Source organism: Phoca vitulina, unplaced genomic scaffold, assembly GCF_004348235.1.
Source record: "Phoca vitulina isolate PV1807 unplaced genomic scaffold, GSC_HSeal_1.0 scaffold24, whole genome shotgun sequence".
NCBI classification, from domain to species: Eukaryota; Metazoa; Chordata; class Mammalia; order Carnivora; family Phocidae; genus Phoca; species Phoca vitulina.
Genome location: NW_022589727.1, coordinates 20355470 through 20369119, shown reverse-complemented (window position 1 = coordinate 20369119; position 13650 = coordinate 20355470). Strand labels below are relative to the sequence as shown.

Below are 13650 nucleotides of genomic sequence, written 5' to 3'. Positions count from 1 at the left end.
AAGTGTGAGGCTCCTAAATATAAATTAGAAGTGAAAAATGGTTAAACTTAATTTTGTTACGGACAGTATTCCTAAAATTAGGTACAGAGGCAATACATTAAAATGTTTTTCAAGGTAGCGATAGATAAAATGAGAAATGATGAAACCTAAAGTTGGTTATATGCCAGTAGGTTAACTTCTTCCTTCATGAGTCATTAATCGTGTTGGTAACAAGTTTAACAATTCAACAAATATACCACCTTCAGTGACCATCCCCTAAGGCATATAGTGGAATTGATACTGACTCGGAGTACATCCTCTTTTAAAAATATCAAGATTAGGGTGCCTGGGTGGCCCAGTTGGTTAAGCGTCTGCCTTTGGCTCAGGTCATGATCCCAGGGTCCTGGGATCGAATCCTGCATCGGGCTCCCCGCTCAGCGGGGAGTCTGCTTCTCTCTCTGCCTCTATCCCTCTCCCCTGCTTGTTCTTGCTCTCTCTCTCTCTTTCAAATAAATAAATAAAATATTTTAAAAATATATCAAGATTAGCATAAAGGAGAACAGAAGCCTGCATTTGTTTTTGATATTGACACAGAGAGAAGGTAATTTTACAATGGAAAATGGTTAGCAGGAGCTCCATGCTTGTGGCCACAACAGGAAACAGCTCTTTTGCCAGTGGAATAGGGTGGGCTTAGAAGGGCTACACACTAGCGTGTGTGTGTGTGTGTGTGTGTGTGTGTGTGTGTTTCTCTTTTCTGGCTGTGATTTTTTTTTTTTTTTAATTCTAGCTGTAATTCTCTTCAATTTAGGTCCTGATCAGATACCTCTCAGGGAAGAATTTGAGCAAATCATGCTGAAAGCTATGCAGGAATTTACTCTGAGAGAGAGAGCCCTGCAGATGGGGGCTCAGTGTACCCCTGTGTCACCAGGACAACTCCCCTGGCTTGCGAGACTAATCGCCAGTGTATCTCAAGACTTGGTTCATGTGATTGTGACCCAAAACTCTTTGGCGGAGGGCATTTCAGAGACATTGAGGACTCTCAGTGAAATGAGGCACTATCAAAGACTACCAGATTACGTTGTGGCGATTTGTGCATCAAAAATCAGAGGAAATGAATTTTGTGTGGTAGTGTTAGGTGAGTAATGTTTTGGGTTTGTTTTTTTTTTAAATCCATTCATTTAATTATCTGTCCATTTGAAAAATATTTATTGGGTGTTTCAAGCATCCGTGTAATTAATCTCTAGTTAATTGCTCCCATTTGTGTTCTTCCTCCTAATTTTAACTTTTGTTTTTGTCCTCATATCACATTTTTGTAGACCTTAGTTTGGCTGGTGTCCCTGTCAGCTGGTTGTGGGAGAATTATTTCAAAGCATGTCCTAGTAACAGATACCCTTGTCTCACATAACTTCTGTCCTTAAAAGGCTCTGGAAACGTTACCACTCTAGCATGTGATAAAGCCATTGCCACAGGTGGCCTAAGCCAGTGAATCAAATTTGCCAGGAAACTTACCTCATGTATTCGCCTCCTCACTGAAGAGGATACTTAATGTTGTAACATTGACTCTAAAGAAAAGGTTCAGAAAGTTGGAACATTACAAAATGTGTTTTTGTTTCTTGTGCTGATTTTCTATCAGGCACCATCATGAGTAGCCAGCCATCTGGACTAAATTTGCTTTTTTCCTCTCTAGTGATGGTTCTCACCTATTCCTACCAAAGAAGCCAAGCCCCCTCACTTTGGCAAAACCTGCCTGCCCATGTCATAAATCTTTTTCAGAAATCTTCATCAGAAAGTATAATACATTAATTTTTTAAATTTTCATTTGTAAAAACAACTAAACACCATACGTTTGTGTTTTTAAGACAGATATTCATAATGACCATGCAAACACAATTTTAAAGGTCTTTCACATTCCTCCCTAGTCTTTAAACACATGTGTAGTATGTTTTCACAGTTACAAACATAAGGTATATCATTTTTGCCCTTGATCATCTAACATTTTATTATAAACATTTTCTTTTTAAAATAGTCATTTTAAATACTGAATAATTGTCCATCTTTTGATGTGCCATAATTTCTTTAACCAAATCCCTGTAGTTAAATGCTTTAATTGTTTCCAGTTTTTGCTGTTACAAATCATATTTCAGTGAACATTTATTCACTGGGTGCATCACCTCCTCTCCCTCTCTTCTGCAGGTCAGCATCAGTCCAGAGCTCTGGCAGAGAGCATGCTCACCACAAGTGAGTTTTTGAAAGAAATTAGTTATGAGCTCATCACAGGAAAAGTCAGTTTCCTGGCATCGCATTTCAAAACCACATCATTAGGTGAGTGGTTGTAGGATTCAGCAATAACGCCAGCCTCTAGCTGTGTGATTTTCTGAATTTAAATCTTAGCCCGTCAAGGAGATGCGTGTGGAGCCTTAAACTCGCCTGCTGACCTTCCCTCACTTGGAATGGTTTATCCTCAGTATTTTGTTACTGAGACAGCAAGGCGTCCAGAGGAGGGCACATGGGCACTAGTACGGAGGGCCTCCGCTCAGCCACAACTTAGTGGTGTGACCTTGAGAGAGATTCTGCCGCCCCGGATCTCAGTTCTCTAATATGTCAGATGGAGATAGAACGATCCCATCCTGCCTGCTCTGAGCATTATGGAGGTCAAGAGAGCTACACCACGTGAAAGCATGTAAATCGTAAGCACAATACAAACGAGGGTGGCTCTGGCTTTAGAGATGCTGCCGCGGACATGGCCAAGTGTACACTCCACCACGAAAAGCTGGCTGACTGACAAATCTTGATGAGAACCCAGCTTAAGGGCCCAGTTTAGAGACTGATACAAATGTATCGTTCCTTGCAATCTTCTTATCTCCACTTTATTATGTGATAGGTGATGACCTGGACAAGCTGCTAGACAAAATGCAACAGAGAAGAGGAGAGAGTGTGGTTACCCCTTTCAATGGAGATCTTAACGAGTGTGTGTCAGCTCAGGAGGCTGCTGCTATGATCCCCACGCAAAACCTGGGTAACGTCACCTCAGACCAAAAGGAGGAAATAGAAGCTAAGTCATTCTGAGGGTTTTGAGGTCTTGTGTTTAGAGTCACAGACTGTGACAGGCTTTTCCTCATTATCTACATGATAAATATGGCTCAAATTAAAAATGCCTTATGATGGGGTCTGGGTCCAACACCTTGTTCTTAGTAGATGTCTCCTAGAATTAAAATCAAAGTTGAAGACTTTATGATAAGCAGATTCTCTCTCTCTCTCTTTTTTTTCCTCAAAATTTCTGGGGTCCTTGGTGTACTCTCCTTAGCTCCACCAGCTATGCCCAGAGAGCTGTTGGTGCTCTCTGAGGGCTACAAAGAACTGCTTGAAAGAATGTAGAATGCAGTCCGTGCAGGGCTGCTGGCTCTCCACACCCTTCATTGACTCTCTGACATGTAAAACACACATCATCTCAGGGATAGCAAGGCATCCCTGGCAGGTCGCACAGCAATACCAAGACATCGTCTTCCCTACAAGCTTCCAGGATGCAAAAAAGGATAGTGGGAGGGGAGCCTGTGTGGCTCAGTCAGTTTAGCATCCAACTCTTGATTTCAGCTTAGGTCACGATCTCAGGGTCCTGAGATCGAGCCCTGCATCGGGCTCCTGCTCAGCGGGGAGGCAGCTGGAGATTCTCTCCCTCTTCCTCTGCTCCTCCCCACACCCCACCCCCGGCACACTCTCACTAAAATAAATAAATAAATATTTTTTTAAAGGGGAGGATGGGGGCACCTGGATGACTCAGTCAGTTAAGCCTCTGCCTTCAGCTCAGGTCATGATCCCAGAGTCATGGGATCGAGCCCCATGTCAGACTCCCCACTCCGCAGGCAGGCTGCTTCTTCCTCTCCCTCTGCCTCTCTCTCACTCTCTCTAAAATAAATAAAAATCTAAAAATAAATAAATAAAAAGGGGAGGATGGTGGGAGCAGGACTAGGGAGTTCCGTCATTAGATTGGATTCCTTTATGTTCAGATTTCTTCCCCAATTCCCCCATTTGATAAGGACAATATAGGAGAGCACCGAAAAAAAGAATAGGACAAAGGGTAGACATCCATAAAGCTGCTGCTGACAGCCTTCTAGCCTTCCCTTAATAGGAATGTGTCATTTATGTATTAGGATTGCCTCAGCAATAGAAGTAGCATGGCTTGGCATTAGCTCAGTCATAAAAACAAATTCAAATGCATGCAATATTTTTTTTAAGTAGGCTCCATGCCCAGTGTGAGCCCAGCACAGGGCTTGAACTCACCACTGTGAGTTCAAGACCTGAGCTGAGATCAAGTCAGATGCTTAACCGACTAAGCCACCCAGGTGCCCCCACAATAAAATTTTTTTACCTCTACACTTTATTTGATGGTAAAGCAATCACCTGGATGATCTAAAATGTGTTCATATTATTTTTGAATTATTAACAAAGTTAGAATTTAAAAATTCTCAGAGTACTTACAGATTTCCACGTTCATATCCTTGATTCCCTGTTTAAGAAACATTGCTTAAAGATATATTAACAGTTCCTCGAAGTTCAAAATTTGCTACGTTAAGTTCTTCAAAGTTATGCTATCATCTAGGTTAGTCCCCACCTATCTAACCTGTGATATGAAAGAAATAATAGCCTATCAAAAGACAGATTTATTTTCATTGGTAATCTTTGTGGGTCAAAAAACATTCTACTATTAGAAGTTGCAGCTTTAGGCTTTTCTAGTGGGTTCTCTCAGCCACTTGTATAAATCTCCACTAACTGTCAGGGTTCCCTGTGGCTAGGGTACTCGGACCACCGTCTTTACCTTGGCCACATTGCAATTTGATTTAATTTGATTTTTTTTAAGATTTATTTATTTATTAGAGAGAGAGAGAACAAGCAGGGGGAGTGGCAGGCAGAGGGAGAAGGAGAAGCAGGCTTCCTGCCGAGCAGGGAGCCTGACGCGGGGCTTGATCCTAGGACCCTGAGATCATGACCTGAGCCGAAGGCAGGCACTGACTGAGCCACCCAGGTGCCCCATGCAATTTGATTTTAGAAACATTAATTAGTGCAGGTTAATTGGAGCCTTGTGTGTTCCAGTCAAACTTTCACCTGTGTTCCTGATAAAACGCAGCCTCATAAAGGAGTATTAAATGTTGCCTGCTCAAGGATTCACCTAAGCCTGTCTAGTTAATTGTGTGTGTGTGTGTGTATGAACGTATGAGATTGATTGCTTGGTTATAACTTGTAATAAAAAGCCACTGGCATGTTTAGAGTGTCTGGGCAGTGTTCTTTTAATGTATCACCTCTCGAGTGAGCAGCTGGCCCTGTTATGAGCCAGGTCTCTTCAGATAATAGAGGAGTCAGCACCGGAGTTGGCACAACCACCCACCACTGCCAGGTCGTAAGCACTGGCAGTCAAGCGGGAAGAAAGGTGAAGGGGTGTGTCTGTGACCTGTGTTATATAGTCCCTGGGGAGAAGAATTTCAAATCAAATGTTGCAACTGACATGTTGGAAAGGAAATGTTTACTGTGGTGCTGTCCAGAAAAGTGCAAAGGAATTCGGCATTAGTATGGTTACAGCATCAACTCCTTCCCTGAATTCGGTCTGGGCTGGGGCTCCTGACCTGTGCTGATAGTCCTAAAGAACACTGGAAACTCTCGCTTCCCCTTTCCAGAGATGGGGAAGTCCCAGCTCCCACTGTGAGAATGTCGTCTGTCCCGACATTTCTGGGTGGGGGAGGGGTGTTGGGTAGTGACCTGTGAGATGATCCGTCGATTTTAAAAGAATACATTTGTGGGGCGCCTGGGTGGCTCAGTCGTTAAGCATCTGCCTTCGGCTCAGGTCATGATCCCAGGGTCCTGGGATCGAGCCCCACATCGGGCTCCCTGCTCAGCAGGAAGCCTGCTTCTCCCTCTCCCACTCCCCCTGCTTGTGTTCCCTCTCTCGCTGTGTCTCTCTCTGTCAAATTAATAAATAAAATCTTTAAAAAGAAAAAAAAAGAATACGTTTGTAAAATTACCGCATCCACTCTTGATCACATCCTTTCAGCCAAGTTTTCAGAGAAAATAAGCAAATCTATTAACACCCAACAGAGAGTGAGAATAGAATGCTTGGTATAGAGCATTACCGTGTATGTACGTTGTGTGTCCCCCATATGGATTCATAGTGGCCATCAACAGAAGTGAATTAATCTTGTTCTTATGACTTTTTTTATTTTAGATTTAGATAATGAAACCTTCCAAATTTACCAACCACAGCTAACGGTTGCCAGAAAACTCTTATCCCAGGTGTGTGCAATAGCAGACAGTAGCAGCCAGAGCCTAGACCTCGGCCACTTCAGCAAAGTGGACTTTATCATCATTGTCCCAAGATCGGAGGTTCTGGTCCAGCAAACTCTTCAACGGATTCGACAATCAGGTGAGACTGAACTTTCAAAGAAGACCCAACAGCGATCCAGCCTTAGATTCCCTCTGCCTCTTGCTTTTGCTTAATCCAAATGTTTATAGGACAATTCCATCCTTTTTTACAGTAATACAAAATCAGAAGAACACTTTAAACATTATTTCAAATTTATCTGTAAGTTTTCCCTCAAAGTACTCTGACCATTTTCCCTCCTACGTCAAGGGTAAATCGATGTGCACGCTGCCTGATACTGTTAAGTCTGTGATGTAATTTGTAGACTAGAAACTGGCCGTTCATTTATGAAGAGAAATTTTTTCAAGTCGGGGATAGCCCTGCGTGGGGTGATGGGGTATGTGCCACCTGAGCTCCTTATATGGCTTGGGTAGGTCCCATGCTTGTAGGTGGCTTCTTAGATATTTAGCACATTACCAGCACATTTTCAAACTAGAAACCAGATCACCGTCCCTCGTGTGAACAATGATAACACCTCCTTAGAAAAATACGAAGTTACGGGCACCTGGGTGGCTCAGTTGGTTGAGCATCCAACTTTTGATTTCAGCTCAGATCTTGATCTCAGGGTTGTGAGTTCAAACCCTGCTTTGGGCTCCACGCTGGGCAGGGAGCCTAGTTAAAAAAAAATACAAAGTTAGAATTTCTCCTAATGACTTTCTAGAATGAGTATGGAAGAAAAAACATTTTTCCCAGAAAATGGAAAAAGGTAGGGAGCAAAAATTTTAGAAGTCTTTGGTAAATAATGTCCTTTCCAAACATAAAATTTGCCTAGAATTAGAAGATGCAATAAATAATTCAGAGAACTGGGACAGCTGAAAACGTTTGCCTTTGTAAGCTAGGTTTGAGAAGGAAATTACAAATGTCAAGTTGCTTCTGAGTACCTTAGCTGAGAGAAACACATACACACACACACACACACACACACACACACACACACACACACAGGTTTTAACTGGAGGATAAATCTTTTTGCCACAGTAAAAATTTTTATTTTCGGGGAGCCTGGGTGGCTCAGTTGTTAGGCGTCTGCCTTCGGCTCAGGTCATGATCCCAGGGTACTGGGATCAAGCCCCACATCAGGCTCCCTGCTCCGCGGGAAGCCTGCTTCTCCCTCTCCCACTCCCCCTGCTTGTGTTCCCTCTCTTGCTGTCTCTCTCTCTCAGAGGGAGAAGCAGGCTTCCCGCCGAGCAGGGTGCCCGACGCGGGGCTCGATCCCAGGACCCTGGGATCATGACCTGAGCTGAAAGCAGATGCTTAACGACTGAGCCACCCAGGCGCCCCTAAATAAAATCTTTTTTTTAAAAAATTTTATTTTCAATATATTTGAAAACAAGTAAGAAAGAGCTTAAAATATAGTTTATATGTAAAAAAATGTAGTTTATATGTTTCATACCTATGATACAGTGCTCCTTAAACTTTAGTACACATATAAATCACATGGGGATCTTGTTAAAATGCAGGTTGCTCTTAGTGGGCCTGGGCGAGCTCATTTCTTTTTTTATTAATTGAGGTATAATTGACATATAACTTTGTATTAGTTTCAGGTGTATAGCATAATGATTTGATAATTGTATATATTGTGAAATGATCACCACAATAAGCCTGGCTGACATCTGTTACCATACATAGTTGCAGAATTTTTTTTCTTTTTCATTTCTTGTGATGCGGACTTTTAAGATTTACTCTCTAAGCACCTTTCCAGTATGCAATGCAGTATTGTTAACTATAGTCACCATACTGTACCTTACATCCCCAGGACTTATTTATTTTACAGCCGAAGTTTGTACCTTTTGACCACCTTCACCCATTCCCCACTACCTAATCCAGCAACCATCAATCTCCTCTCTGTATCTGTGAGCTTCTTTTTTGTTGTTGTTTTTTAGATACCACATGTAAGTGAGATCATATGGTATTTGTCTTTCTCTGTCTGACTTATTTCAGATTCTACGTTTCTAACAACCTCCAAGGGGATGCCAATGCTATTGGTGGGAGGACCACACTTTGAGTAGCACACTCTAAAAGAAATCTTCCATTGTTAGTTCCATGGGCCAAATGAGCTGAGAGACAATAGATTTTTCCCTCTTTGCGTGTGACTGATACATGTAAAGTCTTTCCATACCTTCTCGAGACCCAAGTGCCTGGGAAACAGTGCAATATTTTTGTAGCTCTAAATATTTTGTAGCCTCTAAAATTCTGAATGACTTACAAAATGACCTATTATAATAAGTTATATATATAATAATATTATAAATATTGACTTATAGATGATTAGCCAGAGAAAGTCAGATGCCTTCTCTTCAGAGCTCACCAGAGTGAGTTCTAGGCTTTCTCAGCTACTGGCCATTTCTGCATTTCTCTCTGCTCCCATTGTGGGAAATGGATAGGTTATACTTGTACCAAACACGCACCAGATTTTTTTTTATGGATTTTTCACTTCCTTACCATGGAGGGAGTGCCTTCTCTTATAGGTGTTTTATTTCTACCAATTGGCCTTTGTGGCCTTCCTGAGTTTGTGATCTGATATCTGAAATCATGCTTGAGCAAACACATCATAGCACCTGTTTCAAGTGGTGAAATCATCCATGGTCAGCAGTTGTGCTCTCTGCAGAGCCTTTTCCTGAAATAACCTCTTGGTGACCTATACTTTCACCTTTCTTAATAAATGCAAGACCCTAAATAAAACCCTGCATTTTTGACAGATGAAGAAATTGTATAGGTCCTTCTTTTGTCCTTCTCACTGCCCTTTTTTCTAAAGTGAGAACTGTAAGATTATAACTCCTCAGAAAGATACCAGAATTTGACCAATGACATAAGCTTGGAATCCAGAAAAAATCAATGTTAAAGACAAATTTGGAAAATTCAAGGCAAAGCATATCTTAAAAATTATTCACATCTGGCTTTGACATACATACTGAATTTTATGCTGCAAAAGCAATCACTTCTATGTATTTAAAAATAACTTTGTTCATTTTATTATAAAAAAAATTAGTTGCATTCTTTATTTTAAAAAATAGAAGAACCAAAGTAGGAAAATTTAAACATTTATAATACCACTAGTCAAGGATAACCACTGTTAAAATCCGGGTGTTAACAAATGACTTAATACCTAGCAGGCTTCTTCTCTGCCTGTGTCTGTTTTTTCACCTGACATTATAGTTTGTACATTTTTCTATATCATTAAAAGTTTTTCTAAGCATCATTTTTAATAAATATGTAGTATTCCATATCATAATGGCACCAGAACTTATTTGCTTTTTTTTTTTTTTTAAAGATTTTATTTATTTTACAGAGAGAGAGATAGCAAGAGCAGGAACACAAGCAGGGGGAGTGGAAGAGGGAGAAGCAGGCTTCCCGCCGAGCAGGGAGCCCGATGTGGGACTCGATCCCGGGATCCCGGGATCATGACCTGAGCCGAAGGCAGACGCTTAACGACTGAGCCACCCAGGCGCCCCAAGAACTTATTTGCTTTAATATTTAAACACCTTCATATTCTTGGAACACGTAACAATTGATAGTAGAAGAGCAAGCACATTTAAGGTGTAAAGAGAAATTGTCCACAGCAGAGTAGTAAGCAGACATTATCCACAAATGGAACTCAACATCAGAGCTATGCAAGCAGGAAGGATTCTCAAGAAATCATCTGATTCAGTTTCCTTCTATTTTACCATGTTACTCTATAGGAGAGCTTCATTTGCCTAAGGTCACAGAGAGCAGTGTCTTGGGGACAAGCACTGCTTTTTCATTTCTGCATGCCTTGTGCCCCATTTGTGCCTCTCTCTAGCCAGGTGCAAGGAGGTGCTCAACTAATGTTTGAATGAAGAGCAGGAGGGAGGAAGGGGGCGGGATAGAGGGGAAACCAGTGTCCAAGTGCTCTGCTTTCTGGTTCTATTTGCCTTTCCCTAAAGGAAGCGTTTCAGCAGCTAGTTGGCCAGGAAAAGCACCTGGCAGGGAGAAGTAGCCAGGGCATGCAGAAAGGCCACATCCTTGGCAGCCCTTGTGTAGCTGAAAGAAAAGGTGAAAACAGAAACCATCACGTTGTGCAGAATCAGCTCTAAGGCAAAGAATGTGATACCTCAGCTCACATTCTAATTAAGGAAGGGAGGCAGAGAGGAAAAAAAGAAAAGAAAAAGAAAACATTATGGAAAGAATTTGAAGGTTTAAAAATGAAATGAAAGGGACTGAACATTTTTAAGTTTGCCCAAAATGGATTTGTAACTGCTGGAATGATCAATGGAGAAGCAGCATAAGGAATTTTTAGACTACAGGAAATACTTCTGTTTTAATGTTATTTTTAACACCTTTTATGTGGTAGCGTAATTCTTTTAATTCTAAGGAGACCCCAAATTCTATAAATTGGAACACTAGGGTAGCAGTGTGATCAAAATGCAAGCCACTTTCAATTCAAGGTGGTTGGGGTGACAAAAGGAAGTATTAGTGATTGTCCATATTTTCCACCTTTTTTAAATGGTGTCTGTGGGGGTCCCCAGTGAGTGGGAGCAGATTGGACAGTTTCTGGTCTTCCTTGTTTTATCATGCTCAGGGAAGTGACACAAATCTGATGCCTCAGCACATGCCTGATTATATAAGAAACAGAAATATTTCTGTCTGCTGATATGTGGGTAGCTTTTTCTATCCATATAGAAGTAAAGAGGTTTTAAGGAAGTGGGAGAGATTAGGAGGGGAAGTGAAGAGATAGTGGAAGACATTTTCACTTTCTAAAATAGATTTTCTTGGTCTCATCAACCTCATACCACCTTCTCAGTCACCTAAAATTTTAATAGAAAAAAACTATTTATTGGGCAGTGACAGGCAGCAGGGAACAGGATCCCAGAGAAGAAAATACTAGGAAGCTACTCTCCTGAGGTGGAACAGGGGAACACTAGAGATTCATTTGTACAAACACAACAAGTACCTAAAGGTAACATTCTTAAAATCAATTTCCAACCACGTAGTTAGCTGCCCGGTGCCCAACCCTGGTATGCAGATGTTGGTATTTGGCTCCCAGCCTCTGCATCCCAACCTGCCATCATCTAGAGGTGCTGCCTATCCATCCAATATCCTAGCTTCTCAGGACCTTAAGCTCCTCACCCATCCATACTCTTCTGCAACCGCCTGCTCCATAATCATATCCCAGACCCTGCTGGATCCCGGAATCATCCATTCCAATATCCCCAGTGCCGGACCACAGACTTTGTTCCTACATACTTGAAGTGTTGGGCACTATGGGGAAAAAAAGTCAACCCTTCCAGCTGATGCCATCGTAAACTCTTTTTCAGCTCTCTAGTTGGATTTCTCCCATTCCCCATAGTGGCTGGCTATTATAGACTCTGTTTCATCAAAACTTAAGTCTTCATCCTTCTCTCTTAGCAAACGACCATGCCATGGACTTCTCCCCTTCCCCACCCCCAAAAGAAGAAAACGTCAGATAACAACTTCCTGCTTCCAAATCTAAGAACCTAACTGCATACACACTACCTTTTCCCCTTCCCTCCTGATCAAGGAAAGAGCTCTATGTAAGCCTGACTCTCCCACCTTCTCATTCTCATGGACCTCACACTATTGATTATCTCGTAACTTCCTTCCTGGGGCTCATTTCATCCATTTAAACCTGCCCCCACTCTCTCAAAGATGAAACAAGACTCTGTTAATCCTACCTAACCCTCCAGCTCACCCTCCTCTGGTTAACTGCCAAACTTACTGAGAGAGTTGTCTATTGTTATCTTGTTTCCTCAGCTTCCACTCTCTCCTCAACACTCCTCAACACCCATCAGCCTCCACTTCCCACCCCCACCCTTTTAGGATTCTCACCACTGTTACCAATGACCTTTTCAAACCTTATCTGAACTCTTGATAGCACAGGTGACCTCCGTCACTTCCTTTAAACACTGCAGTTCCTTTGGCTTCCAAGACACATTCTTACCCAGCTTTTCTTCCACACCCTCATGCACCCAAGTAGCCCCTGCAGTGCATCAACCCCAGGGCACTCAAAGCCCTGTTGTGGCTATGAGTTTGTTAGTGCTCTTTCTCCACAACTAGAAAGTAAAATAGGGAACATCTCTGTCTATGGATGGCACAGCAGACACTTAATAAATATTTGTCAAACTGAATTTTTGTAATGTTTTGTTGAATTGAATTTTAAGTTAAAATCTATTTTAAAAGGAACCCATCGAAGCAGTATTTGAGATTTGGTAGTCCTCTGGCAAAAACAAATTTGGTTATTAAAACCGTATTTCATATAATGATAAATTATTGAACATTACTAATTACATTGAAACCAATGATGTACTACTATATGTTGGCTAATTCAATTTAAATAAAAAATGAAAAAAAAACCCATATTTCAGAAATCTACTTTGGCTATAAGTAAAGGCCTTCAATGTGTGTGTATTGGGTGTGTCTGTCAGTCACACAGGGCTCTGAAGTCGTATCTGTGTGTTCAGAACACTGTTCTTATGCAGGTCTAGTGCTGCTTTCTTCCTTCACCCAAATAAACTACACAGTAGTATAGATTCACACAGACAAGTCTGCACCAAACCCAGATTAAAGAATTCCCTCCGGGAGGAGGACAGAAGGGAACCAGCTGGGCCACCAAGAGACAAAGGAACCCAGTGCAGTGAGCACTGAAAACAATCAGTGGGGATTTTAACCAGCTATTTCAATTGGAGGTTATTTATCTGCTGAAAAGAGATTGCCAGGGTGAAGGAATGCCCATTGTTATTATAATACTTAAAAACTCAGCATGCTCTAATGATTTAATATTTTCTTGATTTTCATATTCTTTTAAGCAGTACAACCATTTTTGCATACCAGAACTTTGGAGAAATTAATTCCATCCAAAGAGAAGATGAACAGTTAAAACAGAGTAGTTTTATTTTTCTTTGGGATATCTTCTTGATGAGAAGAGCAAGAAATAAAAATTAGAAATAAAAAATTTAGAAATAAAATTCTGTGTTAAAAAACATCAAGGGATAAGAACATACAAGCCAGGGGCGCCTGGGTGGCTCAGTTGGTTAAGTGTCTGCCTTCAGCTCAGGTTATGATCCCGGGGTCCTGGGATCGAGCCCCACTTCAGGGAGCCTGCTTCTGCCTCTCCCTCTGCCCCTCCCCACCGTTTGGGTGCTCTCTCTCTGTCTCAAATAAATAAATAAAATCTTTTAAAGGAAGGGAGGGAGGAAGGAAGGAAGGAAGGGAGGGAGGGAGGGAGGGAGGGAGGGAGGGAGGAAGGAAGGAAGGAAGGAAGGAAGGAAGGAAGGAAGGAAGGAAGG

General features: G+C 41.7%; 1 protein-coding gene across 8 annotated transcripts in view; it reads left to right on the top strand.

The window, feature by feature from the left end:
- GREB1L (GREB1 like retinoic acid receptor coactivator) overlaps nt 1-13650 on the top strand; it is a 268425-nt gene that overhangs the window by 189252 nt on the left and 65523 nt on the right. For all 8 annotated transcript variants that reach the window (XM_032421407.1, XM_032421404.1, XM_032421406.1 and 5 more), the window contains 4 exons: nt 788-1114; nt 2173-2301; nt 2861-2995; nt 6191-6388. In XM_032421407.1, the coding sequence (XP_032277298.1) occupies nt 788-1114; nt 2173-2301; nt 2861-2995; nt 6191-6388 (789 nt within the window). The remainder of the gene's footprint in view (nt 1-787; nt 1115-2172; nt 2302-2860; nt 2996-6190; nt 6389-13650) is intronic.